This window comes from Neofelis nebulosa, chromosome 5, assembly GCF_028018385.1.
Source record: "Neofelis nebulosa isolate mNeoNeb1 chromosome 5, mNeoNeb1.pri, whole genome shotgun sequence".
In the NCBI taxonomy this organism is placed as follows: domain Eukaryota; kingdom Metazoa; phylum Chordata; class Mammalia; order Carnivora; family Felidae; genus Neofelis; species Neofelis nebulosa.
The window spans coordinates 153,121,870-153,141,442 of record NC_080786.1 but is presented as its reverse complement, the minus strand read 5'-3'; the positions used below and the strand labels follow the sequence as shown (position 1 = coordinate 153,141,442).

General features: G+C 40.4%; 1 protein-coding gene across 1 annotated transcript in view; it reads left to right on the top strand.

Annotated features, from left to right (window-relative positions):
• BRWD1 (bromodomain and WD repeat domain containing 1) overlaps positions 1-19,573 on the top strand; it is a 127,657-nt gene that overhangs the window by 74,669 nt on the left and 33,415 nt on the right. The window contains exons 22-27 of the mRNA XM_058732021.1: positions 8,661-8,755; positions 10,999-11,188; positions 12,590-12,715; positions 12,811-12,918; positions 15,125-15,249; positions 15,881-15,963. Coding sequence (XP_058588004.1) covers positions 8,661-8,755; positions 10,999-11,188; positions 12,590-12,715; positions 12,811-12,918; positions 15,125-15,249; positions 15,881-15,963 — 727 coding nt within the window. The remainder of the gene's footprint in view (positions 1-8,660; positions 8,756-10,998; positions 11,189-12,589; positions 12,716-12,810; positions 12,919-15,124; positions 15,250-15,880; positions 15,964-19,573) is intronic.

Below are 19,573 nucleotides of genomic sequence, written 5' to 3'. Positions count from 1 at the left end.
GTAAACGTTCCCACCCATCTTCCCTAGTTTCTGGTTTATGCTTCCTGTGTTTTTCTTCATACGTTCAATCAGATATGTGTACATCTTATTGTTTCTCCTTTTGTACACAAAATATAGCATACTATAGATGCTCTTGGCACTTTTCACTCCGTGGCTTTTTTCACTTAAAATTTTCTTTCTTTTTTAATATTTTAGTGTAATTTATTATAATCAGCTAGCAGTCCACTTAAAATGTTAACTAGAAATACCAGTTCTTTGCCCTTTTCAATTCATTTAATTATGTGCACCCAATAAATTTAACGAAAGCTTTCCATTTAATAAGTCTTATAATTAAACACATCTATTACATTGATACTAAGTATTCTTTTTTTTCCACTTAAAATATTCTTGAACTCACTCCATGTCCGTTTTTTTTTTTTTTTTTTTAATGTTTGTTTACTTTTGAGAGAGACAGAGACAGAATGCGAGTGGGTTAGGGGCAGAGAGAGAGGGAGACACAGAATCTGAAGCAGGCTCCAGGCTCCGAGCTGTCAGCACAGAGCCCGATGCGGGGCTCAAACTCATAGAGCTGTGAGATCATGATCTGAGCTAAAGTCAGATGCTCAACCAGCTGAGCCACCCAGGCGCCCCCATGTTCGTTTTTTTTTTTTTTTTTAATTTTTTTTTTAACGTTTATTTATTTTTTTTTTTTCCAACGTTTTTTTTTTTTTTTTTTTTTTTATTTTTGGGACAGAGAGAGACAGAGCATGAACAGGGGAGGGGCAGAGAGAGAGGGAGGCACAGAAGCGGAAACAGGCTCCAGGCTCCGAGCCATCAGCCCAGAGCCTGACGCGGGGCTCGAACTCACGGACCGCGAGATCGTGACCTGGCTGAAGTCGGACACTTAACCGACTGCGCCACCCAGGCGCCCCAACGTTTATTTATTTTTGAGACAGAGAGAGACAGAGCATGAATAGGGGAGGGGCAGAAAGAGAGGGAGACACAGAATCTGAAACAGGCTCCAGGCTCTGAGCTGTCAGCACAGAGCCTGACGCAGGGCTCGAACTCACGGTCTGTGAGATCATGACCTGGCCGAAGTCGGATGCTTACCCGACTGAGCCACCCAGGTGGCCCCCCCATGTTCGTTTTTAAATATCTCCTCCATGGTTCATTCTTTTCGTTCTTTCTTTCTTTCTCTCTCTCTTTTTCTCTTTCTTTCTCTCTTTCTCTCTTTCTTTCTCTCTTTCTCTCTTTCTTTCAAGACTTGCATCATACAATTGTGGGACTGTAACAGTTTATTTAACCAGTCTCTTACCTATGGCCATTTAGGACGTTTCCAGTGTTTTCATTGTAAATAGTGCCACAGTGAGTAATCTTTTTGTCTGTGTGTGTCGTTTTTTGCTGATGGAGACGTCATTTGGGAGTACGATCCTGGGAATAGGATCGCAGTGTCTAAAGATACATGCCTCTGAGTTGTAGAAAGTAGTGGTAAAAGTTGCTGCCGAAGGAAGGTTCCAACTTGGCTTTCTTGCTGGTGGTGCCACCAGCAACATGGATTTTCTTAGCCGTTAGCCAACGGAGTGTTTTATACTTGATAATCTTTGCCAGTTTAATGGGTGAGAGATGGTGTCTTAGTGTAGTTTTATTTTTTTATGTTTTGGCTTTTTTTTAGTGAGAAAAATTATAAAATTTACTAACTTTATTTTCCTGTGTACACTTCAAAAGTGTTACCTCTATCTAAAGTATGTGCAACCATTACCGCTGTACGTTTCTAGCACTCTTTCATCATCCCAGACAGACACTGTACTCATTAAACACTGACTCCCTTTTTCCCTTCTGTACGTCCGTGGTAACCTCTCTCCTACTTTCTAGCTCTCTGTAAATTTGCCTACTATAGGGACCTCGTGTAAGTGGAATCATACGATATTTGTCCTTTTATCTTTGGTTTATTTCACAGAATAGTTTTATTTTGACTTTGTCATGTGTGAAGTTGTTGAACATCTTTTCATATATTTAGAGGGTCTTTTTTTTTCATCTTTGTGCACATGTATTTATGTCCTTTGGTCATTTCTCTATCACATTTTTGGTCCTCTCCGTGCCCACCGCAATTTCTAAAGGTTCTTTATATACCAGATATGTTAGTTCTTTATCTGTAGTTTATACGGTGCTGCGTTCTTTTTCTGCCATTAGAGCCTCTAAGTGGTTATGACTTGGTGGAGATGAAGGCTACTGATTTTGGTAGATTGAATTTTTTTACACATCTTGCTGTGTTACCGAACTTTTGAGTTAATTTTATCATTGAATTATCTGAGGTTTTTTTATTTAGGTACCCTCTCCTTTGTACAAGTACTTAGTTGTCCTTTGGGGTGCCTGGGTGGCTCAGTTGGTTAAATGTCTTAATTCGGCTCAGGTCATAATCTCACGGTTCATGAGTTTGAGTCCCGTGCTGACAGCTCAGAGCCTGGAGCCCACTTCAGATTCTGTCTCCCTCTCTCTCTGCCCCTTCCCTACTCATGCTCCATATCTCTCGGTCTCTCTCTCAAAAATAAACATTAGAAAAAATTTTTAAAAAAATACTAGTTTTCCTACTAAGGTAATTTTTATACCTCCCATTGGTCTCTCTTATCTAATTGCATTGCTCGGTTCTTTCAGCACATTGTTGAATGGTGGTGGAGATAGTGGACCGTATTCCTCTTGGTGGAGACATGTCTACCATTTTCACACTGAGACGCCTTAATTTAGGTGTCTATAGTATGCATATCTATGTCATTATGCTAAGAAAATATCAACTAATGCTTATTTTGTTGTGTTCTTTTTGAAATACCAGGATTGATTATATTCTTTTTCCTTTTTCTTTTTTTTTATTATAAATTTTTAAAATTTGCATCCAAGTTATTTAACATATAGTGGAATATTGATTTCAGGAGTAGAACCAAGTGATTCATCACTTACGTATAACACCCAGTGCTAAACCCAACAAGTGCCCTCCTTAATGCCCATCACCCATTTAGCCCATTCGCCCACCAAACCCCTCCAGCAACCCTCAGTTTGTTCTCTTTGTTTAAGAGTCTCTTATGGTTTGTCTCCTTCCCTGTTTTTATCTTATTTTTGTTTCCCTTCCTTTATGTTTGTCTGTTTTGTATCTTAAGTTCCACATGAGTGAAGTCATATATTTGTCTTTGTCTAATTTCGCTTAGCATAATATCCTCTAGTTCTATCCACGTAGCTGCAAATGGCAAGATTTCATTCTTTCTGATTGGCAAGTAATACTTTGTTGTATGTGTATATGTGTCTATACACACACACACACACACATATACATATATACGTATATACTCATATATACACATATATATACATACGTACACACACACACACCCCCCACATCTTCTTTGTCCATTCATCTGTCCATGGACATTTGGGCCCTTTCCATACTTTGGCTATCATCAATAACGCTCCTATAAACATTGGGGTACATGTGCCTCTTTGAGACAGCACACCTGTATCCTTTGGATAAATACCCAGTAGTGGAATTACTGGATCATATGGTAATTCTATTTTTAATGTTTTGAAGAACCTCCATCCTGTTTTCCAGAGTGGCTGCACCAGTTTGCATTCCCATCAGCAGTGCAAAAGGATTCCCCCTTCTCTGTATCCTCACCAATATCTGTTGTTGCCTGAATTGTTCATTTTAGCCATTCTGACGGGTGACCTGGTATCTTACCGTGGTTTTGATTTGTATTTCCCTGATGATGAGTGATGTTGAGATTTTTTCATGTGTCTGTCAGTCATGTGGATGTCTTCCTTGGAAAAGTGTCTATTCATCTCTTTTGCCCATTTCTTCACTGGATTGTTTTTTGGATGTTGAGTTTGATTTTGGATACTAACCCTTTATCTGATATGTCATTTGCAAATATCTTCTCTCCCATTTCGTCAATTGCCTTTTAGTTTTGCTGATTGTTTCCTTTGCCACGCAGAAGCTTTTTATGTTGATGAGGTCCCAATAGTCCATTTTTGCTTTTGTTTCCCTTGCTCCTGAAGATGTGTTGAGTAAGAAGTTGCTGTGGCCGAGGTCAAAGAGATTGTTGCCTGTTTTCTCTTCTAAGATTTTGATGGCTTCCGGTCTTCTGTTCAGGTCTTTCATCCATTTTGAGTTGAAATAGCCACTTAAGAAAGTGGTCCAGGTTCATTCTTCTGCATGTTGCTGTCTAGTTTTCCCAATACCATTTGATGAAGACACTTTTTTTCCCTTGGATATTCTTTCCTGCTTTGTCAAAGATTAGTTGGCTATATGTTTGTGGGTCCATTTCTGGATTCTTTATTCTGTTCCGTTGATATATGGGTTAGTTTTTGTGCCAGTACCATACTATCTTGATGATTATGGCTTTGTAATACATCTTGAAGTCCAGCATTGTGATGCCTCCAGCTTTGGTTTTCTTTTGCAGGATTGCCTTGGCTATTCGGGGGATTTTTTTTTTCCTTTTTAAATCATCACTGGTGTATCAATCTTAAGAATTTTCTCTATATCTGTTAGTTTGGTGTATTTTCAAGTAATGGGGAAACGCTTTAAACTAATACAAACATAGATAATGTGGAATGTTAAATCCACTTGACCTTTTAAAATAAACCATAATCTTGTGGCTTGGTGGTGGGTTTTACCTCCAGTGGTAGGAATTCATTCACCTGTGTTGTTGCAGTGGGGGAGCTGGTGTGGCGGAGGGGGTGGGTGGTGGTGTGGCTGGGCAGAGATGGGGAGAGTGTGTGTGGGGTGTGTTGTGTATATGCGTGTTGTTTCCATTCCATTTTGGTTTGGAAAGCACTGATGGTAGAAAATGTGTAAGGGCTTTCTAGTTAGCTGGATTTCTAATTCCACTTCCTACACTTACCCTCCTGTGACCCTGGGCATGTTATTTTACTTTTCTTAGTCTTGGGTGTCCCTATAGATGAAGAGCTGGTAATACACAGGCAGGGTAGATCCAGGCTTTGTGGGGGTTGAAGCTTGTGTAATATCAGGAACTTTTTTTTTTTTTTTTTTTTAAGTAACTCAGAGTTACAAGCAGATGCACACAGCCTTGATAGTCAAGTTAAATCGGAAGCCTCTGAAACTTAATGTCATTAGTTTTGTTAACTCCTCCTCTGTTTACAGAGGTGTTTTGAGAACTGGGATAACACATGTAAGGCATTTCAGAGGATGCATGGTTTCTAGGTAGTAGCATTTAAGAGTTTCTTTTATCACTGTCATGAAAAAAAAAAGTCCATTTGAACATAAAAGCCAGACTCCTGGAATAGGAGGAGGCTCACATTTTGAGAAACAGTTTTGAGAATATGTTGACTTCAGGGGCACGTGGATGGCTCAGTCAGTTAAGCATCTGAGTTCAGATTAGGTCATGATCTCACGGTTCGTGAGTTTAGGTCCCACGTCGGGCTCTGTGCTAACAGCTCAGAGTTGCCTTTAGATCCTCTGTCCCCCTGTCTCTCCCCCTACCCTGCTTGTGTTCTTTCTCTCTCTCAAAAATAAATAAACATTAAAAAAGAATACACTTATTCTACATTTTGCCTGTTCAAATGAAGTAAATAAAAGTAGATATTGACCTTAGATTTTGTCTTTTAAGTTTTGGTTTTCAGTGACATTTTCATTATCCATTCTCGATGCTCCTAATGTAAATGCTGTTACAGTAAAAGGTCACGTCTCAGTTTAAAAGTACCTGCCTAGGGCGCCTGGGTGGCTCAAATCGGTTAAGCGTCAGACTTTGGCTCAGGTCACGATCTTGCCTTTCCTGAGTGAGTTCAAGCCCCGCGTCAGACTCAGGTGACAGCTCAGAGCCTGGAGCCTGTGTCCGATTCTGTGTCTCCCTCTCTCTCTCTCTGCCCCTCCCCCGCTAGCACTCTGTCTCTCTCTCCTTCAGAAATAAACATTTAAAAAAATTAAAAAATAAAAGTACCTGCCTGGTGTCCATAATTAGAACTTAAAGTAGATTGCAACCATTAGGGCTGTGGGAATCACAGAGTTGTTTCTTCCCCTCTCTTCCCTTTATTGACTTAAAAAAAAATTTTGTCGGGGCGCCTGGGTGGCGCAGTCGGTTGGGCGTCCGACTTCAGCCAGGTCACGATCTCACGGTCCGTGAGTTCGAGCCCCGCGTCAGGCTCTGGGCTGATGGCTCGGAGCCTGGAGCCTGTTTCCGATTCTGTGTCTCCCTCTCTCTCTGCCCCTCCCCCGTTCATGCTCTGTCTCTCTCTGTCCCAAAAATAAATAAAAAACGTTGAAAAAAAAAAAATTTTGTCCTAGAGCAGTTTTAGGTTTACACAAAACTTTTTTTTGCACAGTGAGTACCTTGAATTCCCATATCTTCTTTTTCCTGCACACAGTTGCTCCTGGTAGTAACTTCTGGGTTAGTGTGGTGCATCTGCTGCCACTGGTGAACTCAATTTACTGGTTTACGTTAGGGATCTCTGTGTGTTGCACAATTTGTGTGGATTTTGACAAATGCATAATGTTATGTATGTCTCTACCATAACAGTTTCACTGCCCGAAAACCTCCTTGCTACACTTAATCATTCCTTTCTCTCTCCTCCTGAGCCACTGGTAGGTCACCACTGATTTTTCTGCTGTTTCTGTAGACTTTTCCAGAATACCATACAGTTGGATTATACAGTATGTAGCCTTTTCAGATAGGCTACTTTCAATTTTTTTAAATGTTTATTTCTGAAGGGTGGGAGGCGGGGGAAGAGAGAGAGAGGGAGAGATATGAGCGGGGGAGGGGCAGAGAGAGAGGGAGACACAGTCTAAAGCAGGCTCCAGACTCTGAGCTGTCAGCACAGAGCCCAATGTGAGACTTGAACCCACAAACCATGAGATCATGACCTGAGCTGAAGTCTGACGCAGATACTCCTCAGATTGGCTACTTTCTAGTAATATGAGTTTAAGTTTCCTTTGTATCTTTTCGTGGCTTGATATTTCATTTCTTTTTAGAACTGAATAATATTCCGTTGTCTGAATTTACCATAGATTATTTCATTTACTTACTAAAGGACATGTTGGGTGCTTCTAAGTTTTGGCAATTATTTTGTTGTTGTTGTTTTCTGTTTTATTGTTTATTTATTTTTGAGAGAAAGAGACAGAGCACGAGCAGGGGAGGGACAGAGAGAGAGGGAAATACAGAATCTGAAGCAGGCTCCAGGCTCTGAGCTGTCAGCACAGAGCCCTACGCGAGGCTCCAATTCACAAACCTCAAGATCATGACCTGAGCCGAAGTCAGACACTTAACTGACTGAGCCACCCAGGTGCCTCAAAATTTTGGCGATTATGAATAAAGCTGGTGTAAACTTCCATGTGCAGATTTTGTGGGGATATTTTTAATGCATTTGGATAAATACCAAGGAGCAGGTTTATTGGATCATATGATTAGGCTATGTTTAGCTTTGTAAGAAACTTCCAAACTGTCATCCAAAGTGGCTGTGTTACGTTTGCATTTCCATAAACAACGAAGGAGAGAGTCCCTCTTGTTCTGTGTTTTTGTTAAGATGTCAGTTCTTCCTAACTTGATCTGTAGATTCAACATAATTCCAATCAAGATTCCAACAAGTTAATTTTGTGGATATTGGTGAAGTGATTCTAAAGTTTATTTGGAGAGGAAAAAGGTCCAGAATAGCTAACAGGGTACTGAAGAACGTAGTTGGAGGACTGATAGTACCTGACATTGAGAGTTCGTAACAAGTCTGTAGTTTTCAAGACAGTGTGGTATTGGTGAAAGAATAGACAGTAGATCAATGGAATAGAATAGGGAAACCCAGAAATAGACCAATGCAAGTGTGGTCAACCAGTGTTTGACAAAAAAGCAAAAGACAACTCAATGGATAAAGCAGAGTCTTTTCAACAAATGGTGTTGGAATGACTGGACATCCACATGTTAAAAAAGTCTAGACACGTACTTTTCACAGATTGACTCAAAATGGATCGTAAGCTTAATGGAAAACACAAAATTTAAAATTTCCAGAAGATAACATGCAATAAAATGTAGGTGACCTTGGGTATGGCGGTGACTTTTTAGATAGAATACCAAAAGCATGATCTGTTAAAGGAAAACATGACAAGCTAGATTTCATCAATTAAAACCTGCTCTGGGAAAGATACTGTTAGGAGAGAACGCAAGCCACAGACCAGGAGAAAATATTGGTAGAGCTCCTATCTGATAAAGGACTTCTATTTAAAATATACCATGAATTCTTAAAATGTATTCATAAGAAAATAAAAAATCCAGTTTAAAAATCAGACGTCTGACACGTCATCAGAGAAGATACATAGATGGCAAGTAATCGTATGGAAAGATGCGCAGCGTCATCGACCATTAGGGAATGAAAGTAGAATGAGACGCCCCTGTGCCCCTATTGCAGTGACCCAGGTCCAGGCACTGGAAACATGTACATGGACTTGGCTCAGCTTCACACAGAGAAGGGCCCACTGTGTCAGCGGCAGTGGTGAGTCTCTGTCTCTGTTGCCCTGTGCCTTGCTAAGAAAAAGAATATAATAAAGACACTGACTTTTTGTTTGAAGTTCATCTAATTATATTCATTGCCCGATTGCCTGAAATGGTAAGAATGGAATGCGGCTTTTCTTGACTTGTGTTATTTAATCTTCAAGATGAGGATTTTATCTTATCCCCCCCACCTCCCCCGACACATAGGAGACTTCCTGTGATCAGAGTGAAGGTTCTTGCTCTTCTGAAGAAGAGGAGTGGAGGAGTGACAGGAGGAGTCAGAGTGACAGCGAAAGTTCAAGGTACTTGCTACTGCTTTAAAAAATTTTTGTTTTGGGGCGTCTGGGTGGCTCAGTTGGTTAAGCGTCCTACTTCAGCTCAGGTCACGATCTCGCAGTCTGTGAGTTCGAGCCCCGCGTCGGGCTCTGGGCTGATGGCTCAGAGCCTGGAGCCTGCTTCTGATTCTGTGTCTCCCTCTCTCTCTGTCCCTCCCCCATTCATGCTCTGTCTCTCTCTGTCTCAAAAATAAATAAACGTTAAAAAAAAAAAAAAAATTAAAAAAAAAATTTTTTTTGTTTTAAGTAGGCTCCACACACCCAGCGTGGGGCTTGAACTCACAACCCCAGGATCAGGAGTCACACACAGCAACCCCTGCATAGGCTGGGGCACCCCTCCAGGTGCCTGCTTTTCATTGTTTTCATCTGCTCAGCAGCCTAGTCCTAGGCTTGGATGGACCAGTCAGTGAAGGGCAGTTGAGTTTCTCGTACAATTAAAAGGAGAAGAAAGCTGGGAGCGCCTGGGTGGCTCAGTTGGTTGAGCGTCTGACTCTGGCTCAGGTCACAATGTCATGGTTCATGAGTTCAAGCCCCATGTCAGGCTCACTGCTGTCCTTGCAGAGTCTGCTTGGGATCCTTTGTACCCGCCTCCTCCTTTCTCCTCCCCTGCTTGTGCTCTCTCTCTGTCTCTTTAAAAAAAAAAAATAAAATAAAAATAAAAAATAAAAAAAAATTAAAGAAGAAGAGAACTGGATTAACAGCTGTGTGTATAGAAAGTTTTTTGGGTATGTTTGTACACATTTGAGCCCACAGTGTACAATGTAGTCTTGGGCTGTAGTCATAAAGAGCAGTATCCAGAATGTTTGTGGTAAGACCATCGTTCTATTTACTGTCAGTTATTGCATGTATGGACCTCTAGTTTTGGGATCCAGATTTCATGGGACCCAGATGTTAACATCTGTTCCTCCTTTTGGTAAATAAAATGCCAAGTTCACCTTGGCAGATGCTCGTGCCAGAAACCTGGACATCTTTCTCTCTTCACAGCATAGCCATCACCAGGTCTAGAAAAGCGTCCCTTCCAAATAGGACTCAATCTTATTTCTGTTCCCATGGATGCTGTGCCGGTCTAGACCACCATACAATACTCCCTTTTTCCTGTCGTGACTTTTTTTATTCTGTTATGATTGAGGGGCTGGAGTGATTTTTAGAACCCTTGTCTATTTTTTTTATGAATTTAATTGTGAAATATGAAATATACATAACAGAATTTACCATCTTAACCATTTTGAACTGTCTATTTCAGTAGCATTAAGTACATTCATACTGTTGTGCACCCAGTTTCCAGAACTCGTTGCAAAATTGAGAGTGTGTACGCATTAAACAGGGATTCTCCGCTTCCCGCCCCTCCCCTGGCAACCTCTGTTCTGCTTTCTAGCTCTGTCATTGTCTTTTAATTCAGCTTCTCTTGAATTTTATTGTACAAAGCAGGTGCTCTTACAGTTTTTCTAAATAGCTCTTTTTAAATAAACTGCTCTTGGAAATGTGCGTGTGAGCGTGAGTGTGTTTTATTGAGCCTGAGAGGTGTGTGGTTGGCCAGTGGTGGTCTCAGTGGAGCCCTTTGTCCTGCTTTCTTTCCTGCATTTGCTGAAGCTGGTGGTGGCAGGGGCTCATTTTCTAGATCTTGTTTCCTGTTTGACTCTGCTGCTGCTCTGGACTGGGCCGGGACCACTTCCTCTCTTGGGTCTTTCGTCCTGTTCAGGAAAGTCCCCCTCTTGGCAAGGAACTCTGACCACTTCCAGCTTTCTATCTGCTGTGGCTACACTTTCCTTGGGATTCTCAGTGTGTTCACTAATGGTTTTTCATTCCAGTTAGAATTTTAGTCTATTCCCGAGTCACCTTTCACTTGGGGGAGGGGGGCCTACTCTTACGGTTCTGCATGACCTCTACTGTTTCCGTAATTACATTCCCATCTTCTGAAAGGGGAATTGTTGGTGGGCTCTAAATGTTGTCTTCCATGAGGTTTCCTCTATATTACACTTAAAACAAAAAATTCCTCAGGCTTACGTCCTTTCCTAATTTCCAGTGTCTCTGTCTCTTCCTCATGATCTCTGGTCATTTCGGTATTTGCTGATGGTGAAGGCAGATTGTTCAAGTTGAATCTTCCCAGGATCCTTCCTTCCCTCCTCTTCATCTCTTAAGATTGTGTGATTAAATTGCCATTAGGGCTTAGATTCTGGTTCCCTACAACATATACTGCTTTTCTTTCCTAGTGACTCGTCATCTAGATACTCTGACTGGACAGCTGATGCAGGCATCAATTTGCAGCCTCCTTTACGAACGTCATCACGTCGACGAGTTACCCGCTTTTGCAGTAGTTCAGAGGACGAAATGTCTACTGAGAATTTATCTCCTCCAAAAAGGAGACGAAAGAGAAAGAAAGAAAATAAGCCTAAAAAAGAGGTAAGAGAAGTATATCTTTAAAACATCTATTTACGCTTTCTATCAAGTGTTTCTGTCCATATTTAGAAATGAAAAGTCTTAGGGAGATTGGAGATTTTATATACTGTTGACACTGTTAAGTCTTCAAGACTCAAATGTAAAATGCGGATTTATATTTGGAAAAGCTGCTTTCTTCTGGAGGCTTCTCTATTGAATCTGCCCCAAATTGGCGGTGGCACCGGCTCCTTCCTCAGTCTGACACAATAAGGGGGAGGGAGCTCTATTTTGCTCGGAATCCCACAACTCTTTATTTTCTCCTGTTAATTTCAACACCAGAACTATACTTCAGGGCATTTTAGGGCACTTTCTTCTTGTTTCCTCTGTCATTGCCTTGTTTCCCAGCTACATCTGCCACGTTCTCTTTCATTTGGCACGTTCACAAGCAGGAGTACTTGTGATGTTCCTATTTCTTATCATATGTTCAGTGTTCATGTCGTGCAAGTAACGGTCATTATTTAAAGATGCCACGTCTTTGTATTCCTCACGTATTGCTGTGTCACAGACCATCCTGAATCTTAGCTCCTTACAGCAACAAACATGTATTCCTATTTGGTGGGTCAAGAATCTGGGGGCTGAAAAGCTAGGTGAGTTTTGGTTCCCAAGGTCACAGTTATCACACTGGTTGGAGCTACAGCTGTCTGAACGTATAACTGGAGCTGGCTGATCTTCTTTGAACCCTATTCAGTTGGGGAGTTGGCTGTAGACCCAGCTACTCACCACATGGGCCCCTCTAAAGAGCTGCTTGGGCATCTGTATGACATGGTGGCCGACATTCCCTAGGTTAGGTGATCCAGAGGTGTCAGCAGGGGTAAGCCTTAATGCCTGTGACAGCTTTGTCTCAGAAGCCTCTTGTCACTTCTGTCTTACTCTGTTTGAGTGGAGCGGTTGTGGGCTGCACCTGTGGAAGAGATGAGGAGGATCAAAGAGTTTGTTGGCACATTTTAAAGTCACCTGTCTTAAAACCTCAAATCAAGAGGAGTCTCCCTGTGATGAGTAGTCCACGGTGAAATTCAGAATGGTCTCTCGGCAGAGCAGGCTGGCTGTCGAAGAGGATTTAGGTTGGAAAGGAGCCCCCTCCCATAGGATGTCAAGTGTTATGAAGAGTCTGTTAGAAATCCGGGAGAGGCTAGATGAGTGCCGGGGGAACCTGCACTGCTTTCACCAGTGGCCCACAATGTACACGCTCCCGTGGGTGTGAAGGAACCAAATACGTATGCCGTCTAAAAACTGATCATTAGGCGACGTGCCCATTCTCATTTGACATAGCACTTCTCACTTGGTGAAGTTTCTTTTGTTTGTCAATCAAACCACGCCCTCATGCCCTTTCTGTTGTGCTGGACTTTGTTCTCATCCCCTTGGCAGAGCTTGCGGAGGATGACTCCGGTGGAGCTTGCAAATATGGAACATTTATATGAATTTCACCCTCCCGTGTGGATAACGGACACCACACTTCGAAAGTCTCCTTTTGTTCCTCAGATGGGTGATGAGGTGAGAGTAGTAAAATTTAGAAATGGGAATATGGACCACAAGATAGTATTTTACCCTTAGGTTTTAATTTATTTTTAAATGTATACTTTTTGTAGGTAATCTATTTTCGACAGGGTCACGAAGCTTATATTGAGGCTGTCAGAAGAAATCACATTTATGAACTGAACCCTAATAAGGAGCCATGGAGAAAAATGGATCTTAGGGTAAGATGATCATATTATTAAGCCATTGAACATCTAGCACTGTATAGTTAAGTTATTTATAAATCCATTAAAAATAAACCTTCTGGAGGTATATTTCATTACTGTCTTTTTGACTGCCTACTTAAAAACATTTCTGCTGTTACCTTCTAAGCCTTAGGATCCAGCAGAAAGACGTGTTTGTCAGTGGATGGTCTTCATGTATTGCTGATTGGTGTATAAAATTATAAATGTGTTCGTCACTCAGGAAGGCAGCTTGGTAGTATATATCATTAATGTTAAAGTGTGTGTATCTGGGACATATATTCAAAAGAAGTGGCAGGTTTTCAAAAGAGGAAATACAAATTGGAAAAGAAGTTGAACCGCATGCACAATAGACTAGTCTATTGGAAAAGCTTTAGCTCCCCTATACTTAGCCAGTTAAATAAAAAAAAAAAAAAAAAAAAATTTTTTTTTAAGCAGTGAAAGAAAAAAACCCCCACATTTTAGCAAGTAGCAAAGATTTTGGTTTGTTACCAGTTACTCACATTGGTGACAGGACAGGGTATATGAAACAGCCCGGGCTTTGTAGAGGCTATCTTGGCGATTGGAATTGAAACTGGAAAATATTCAGATGTTTTAAATCCATGACTTTATTTGCGGTGATTTAGGAAACAACTGGAAGTGCATGTGAGTTTATGAGCAAGACAATTCCATATCCCTGTTTATAAAAACAAAAGTTAGAAAAAGTCCATATATTCTACAGTACTGAATGGATCAAATCATGGTACATTTTGCAGAGTTGACTATGGTATGAAGCCCACTGCGTAATTGAGGCTTTTAAAATACTTGAGTGAATGACTGTTAAATTTTTATAATTTATTACTAAGAGAAAAAATGGGATGTGAAATGTTGTTTGTGGTTATGGTAATAAAAACTTGCAGACATGCAGTCAACCAGAATAAATACATCAAAATGTCAATGGTGATTATGTATGGAATAGCATTGCCGTTGATTTTTTTTTTATTCTTTGTATTTTATATGTTTTTGATACTTTCAGTAACTATTAGAAGGTAAAAACAACTATCTTAGCAAAGATAGCCGTTTTTTTTTTTCTTCTTCTTCTTTAAGTTTATTTATTGATTTTGAGAGAGGGAGAGAGAGAGAAGCCCAAGCAGGCTCTCTGCTGTCAGCGCAGATCCCGATGTGGGGCTCAATCCCATGAACAGTGAGATCATGAGTAGGAGTCGGACATTTAAGGGACCGAGCCACCCAGGCATTCCCAAAGATAGCTGTTCTTAACTCTCCTTCAACTTAGTGGCTCTCCGTCTTGAATTTGGCTTACCATATGCTCTCATTTATTTAGGTCTGTTTCACTTATCACTGAGTTGATCCTCATTATTCACAGATTCCATATTTGTCATTTTGCCTACTAGCTGCATGTTATTTGTAACCCCACATCAATGCTCAGGGTGCTTTCTGGTCATTTGCAAAACACACACACAGTGGCAAAAAATTTGATTTCCCTGACCGGCCTGTTACCTCCTGAGGTCGAGTGAGGTGATACCTTCTTGTTTGAGCTCTCACATCATAAATAAGTGTCCTTCTCACGATCTATTGAATGCAACATAAATAACTTTAGTGTTTTTATGCTTTTTGTTGGTGACTTACTGTTTAACATAGCCCCCGAGTGTGATGCTTTAAAGTGCTCTGCTGTGTTACTCAGTACAAGAAGGTGATGATGTGCTTTCTGGAGAGAACACCTGTGTTAGATAAACTTTGTCTAGGCATGAATGAGAAGTCCTTTTGGCTGTTGAGTTTAGTGCTAATGAATCAACAGCATCTTCAATGAGATGTCTTTACACAGAGACACACATAAAACAAGATGATGTATCTCTAGGAAGAGATCAGAGCCAGAAAGAAATTCAGATTATTCACAGTAATTGTCTTTAGATATTGTGCTGATCAGTGACTCTTATGTGTTCCTTCTTAACACTTTGTGGTATGTTTTCTAAAGTGAGTATATTCCTTATGTTTGAAACAGTATTAAATGTCTATCCTGAAAAAGACGTGAAGATTAATTTTAGCAAAGTGATTTAATCACTGTTAAATTGGAAACCTGACTTACAAGTTGACTTAATGTGGCAATATGTGGAGATTTATAGTCTTGAGAAATTGCTTTATTTTAACCATTTTAAACATTGCATTCTTTAAAAAATATCTGTTAAAGGATCAAGAGTTGGTCAAAATAGTTGGAATACGATACGAGGTTGGGCCCCCTACGCTCTGTTGCCTCAAACTAGCATTTATAGATCCTGCAACTGGAAAACTTTTGGACAAATCTTTCTCTATTAGGTATGTGTTACTCTTTTTTTTTTTTTATGGAATTGTTTAAATTTAGATGTTTCTTCTTGCTGATCAGCATGTCCCTCATAACTGCGGGGTGAATAGTGGAGCACTATGGACAGCCTAAGGCGGGAGTTGAGGTGCTCATAGCTGGGAGTAAAAGTAGTATGCTGTAGCAACAATTAGGCATTGGCATGTTTATACCTTTTTCCATGCCACTAATGTGTGGAGAACTCTGGCCTGTAGGGGAATTTGTGTCTGTCTTTGTTTTTGAGAAAATGTTAGAATAAATGATTTGCTAAATGTGTGCTGTCCATTATGGTGGCCCTTAGCCACGTGCGGCTCTTGAGCTCTTGAAATGTGGCCGATTTCAATGGAGTGTGATGTACACACTGGATTTTGAAGACTTGGTATGAAGAAAAAGTATGTAAGGTATCTCGTTATTTTGTATTGATAACATGGTGAAACCGTATTTAGGGTACATGGGATAAATTAATTTTACTAGTTTCTCTACTTTTGTTAATAAGGCTAGTCAGAAAAAAATTAGAAATGCAGCTCCCATCCTGTTTCTTTTGGACATTGTTGCTTTAGACTGTAACCTGCTGCTCAGGGAGTTTGATAATCTTTTATTTCTGTTTAGATACCATGATATGCCGGATGTCATTGACTTTCTTGTACTGCGTCAATTTTATGATGAAGCAAGACAGAGGAATTGGCAGTCTTGTAAGTCTGTTCTTACTGAGTTTCATACACTGTTAGAAAATGATCTCTCCGTCTATTGGCCTATTTTTTTGTTGTGGTGCTGCTTGTTATGGTGGATGCAAACATGTGAATTCTGGAAAGAAATAGAAGTGCCTGGAAAGTATTTTTTGCTTTACTGCTTCTTCGTAAGGACTGTTAGCCAAGCAGCATTTCTTGTGGGGATTATTTCTTACGCGTTGACTGTATGTTAGAGGTGAACTTTTATATCCTTTCACGTGTCCACAGTCTGCATTTTTTTCTATCTTTACTGTGACTGGTATAATTCACAAAGTTATCTTATGATCTAAAACAATCAGGAAATTGAAAAGTAATGTAAATTACTTCTAATCTGCATTGTAAATAGTGCAGCCACTTAGGAGAGTTCATTCGCCTTTGAGCAGTTTTGGTCTCTTATTAGGAATAGTAAGTTTTAGGCTCTGTCGTCTAGTGTACACGTTTGTAAATGATGTTAAGGCCTCATTAATTTTCCTAGTTGTTGCTGCTTTTTTCTCAAGTACTACAAATAGGTAAATTTTCGACAAATTCCCTGAGTCACCCCTATTTGAAATGAAAGATTGTTGGAGAACGTGGCTGTTCTTAGTGGACTATTTTTAACGGTAATAACCACACAAATAGTCAGGACTGTTTTGGGACTAAAGGAAATTTTTCTTGAAGAAAAACATCTAGCCATACACAGAAACAACCAAGACCAAACTCCAGTCATCTGGAATGTGCTGGAGTTAAGGTCAATAGCCAAATTCTGAAGAACTTCATAGCTTCGCATCTGTTCTGTTTATCCAACACCCATGACGTCTAAGTTGGAAGCTCTCATTTTGTTCCGCCCACATGTGCATCCAGAAATTGTTTTAAACTCCCGTTCTCTGTAGCTGAGCTCTAGAGATGGATTCCCACTTGCCTCTTGAAATTTAGTGCCTTTGTTTTATTTTTGTGATTGGGAAATTAATGTACCAGATCTTTTAATTAATTCAGTTCCCCCCCCCCATAAAATCTGACCGATTCTCTCGAAGTTTGAGCAGTGTTAGTAAAGGAAGTTGCTTAATCCTGATTTTATTGCGTGAAGAACCTTACTAAGCATGTTTATTCTACTCTTGAATAGGCAAAAACAGGTTTTTGTTTTTTTTTTAATTCTTAAGGAAAAGCCAGGTTTTACCTTCAGAAAAGTGATTTCTTAACGCTCCTTTTAATTTAAAGTGTTATCTTACAGTGAAAAATACTTTTATCTAAACCGAAAGTATCTTCTAGTTGTTTTGTTTTTGAATTTTTTTTTTTTTAAAGTTTTATGTTTGAGGGGCGCCTGGGTGGCTCAGTTGGTTAAGTGTCTGACTTCGGCTCAGGTCATGATCTTGGGGTCCGTGAGTTCGAGCCCTGTGTCGGGCTCTGTCCTGACAGCTCAGAGCCCGGAGCCTGTTTCAGATTCTGTGTCTCCCTGTCTCTGCCCCTCCCTCGTTCATGCTCTGTCTCTCTCTCTCTCTCTCAAAAATAAATAAACGGTAAAAAAAAAATTTTTAAGTTTATGTTTGAAAGAGAGAGAGAGCGAGGGGAGGGGCAGAGAGAGAGAGAGAGAGAGGGAGAGGGAGGATCCCAAGCAGGCTTCATGCTGTTCACGCAGAGCCCAACGCGGGGCTCCACCTCACAAACTGTGGGATCATGACCTGAGCCGAGATCAAGCGTCCCACCCAGGTGTTCCTCTTCTAGTTTTAGATAAATAGGGAAGGAAAGTATTATAAAGTTGGTTCTTGGTATCAAAAACTGGCTTTTTTTTTTTTTTAAGTTTATCTATTTGTTTTGAGAGAGAGAGCCAGTGGGAGAGGAGCAGAGATAGAGGAAGAATCTTTTTTTTTTTTTTTTTTTTTTAAATGTTATTTATTTTTTTTTTTCAACGTTTTTTATTTATTTTTGGGACAGAGAGAGACAGAGCATGAACGGGGGAGGGGCAGAGAGAGAGGGAGGCACAGAAGCGGAAACAGGCTCCAGGCTCTGAGCCATCAGCCCAGAGCCTGACGCGGGGCTCGAACTCACGGACCGCGAGATCGTGACCTGGCTGAAGTCGGACGCTTAACCGACTGCGCCACCCAGGCGCCCCGATAGAGGAAGAATCTTAAGCAGGTTCCACGCTCAGCACGGAGCCGGACGTGGGGCTCGATCCTGCAGCCCTGGGATCATGACCTGAGCTGAAATCAAGAGTCTGACTGAGCACCCAGGCATCCTGGGTGTCTAGTGACTTAGAAAAATATAAAATGTGCATAAAAGTCATGTTTATGTGAATTTAAAAATATTTTAAGAACCTCAAAACATGCATCTCCAGTAGTGATACTGCTGTTGTTTTCAGTTTTAGAGAATTCCGTGGAAGCATACTTGGTTAGTACTCTTTGTGGGTATTTTATTACGTAAATATTCTCTTTCTGAGGAGTGAAATACAGCTTTAATTTTGATGGATACCATTTCTGTCAAACCTTCCTTGAAAGCAGAATTGTTAATCTACCAAGGAATTGTTAGTGGTGGCTAAGCAACTTTTTTTGTTACTGGTTTTGTTTTGAGAAAGGTGGAATGGATGGAAGGGAAGAGGTGGGGTTATGACAGCAGTCTGTGTTCCTTTTGTAACGTGAAACCGAGCTCACCTACAGTGTGTTCCTCTAGAAGGGATGCCGTTGTAGGGCACACAGACGATTACTGGAGTCAGTTGGAGCATTCTGTACAGTTACTTTGGTTTGTGGATGGAGCCCTCCTAAGATCTACTTCCTGCTTCTATATATCCTCCTGAGATAAAGGGATATGTGGGTGTTTAATTCTTTTTTTTATTAAAATTTTTTTTTAATGTTTATTTTATTTTTGAGAGAGAGAGAGAGAGAGCGAGAGAGCGTGAGCAGAGGAGGGTCAGAGAGAGAGGGAGACACAGAATCCAAAGCAGTCTCCATCCAGGCTCTGAGCTGTCAGCACAGAGCCCCATGATGGGCTTGAACTCACAAACTGTGAGATCATGACCTGAGCCGACATTGGACGCTTAACTGACTGAGCCACCCAGGCGCCCCTAATTCTTTTAAGTAATAAACTATGTAAGCATATCCTAGGGTATATCTAGAACTGATTTTTAATGTGAAGTCTTAAGAATTAAAATTCTGTTTTATGTGGAAATATTTATATAGGGAGAGCTTTAGAATAATCATGGATTCTAGTCATACTTTCAGAATATGTTTTATTCAGGAAGTACGTGTTTCAGAGGTATTTAATATACTTATTAAGCAAGTATATTTTGATCATATACATCGTTGTAGAAGATTATTGAGTTTTGTTAAGCTTTGTTCTTTGTTCCATGTTGTAAAATGTGGTCGAACCTATTTTGGGGAAATGTTTGGATCCAGTAAACAACAGAATCCAGTCGGAAGCATGTTAGTCTATTGCACTGTATGGTTATACACCGTCAGTAAATTACTCAGTGTGACATTGTATCTTTTTACATTTATTTTATTGCTGAAGATTGCTGGAAAGTGGGGAAGGATGGCTGATTTTAAGATAAAAAAAGTAATTTTTTATCTCTATCATGGTATTTTATAAATTAAAAATGTGTCTCAGA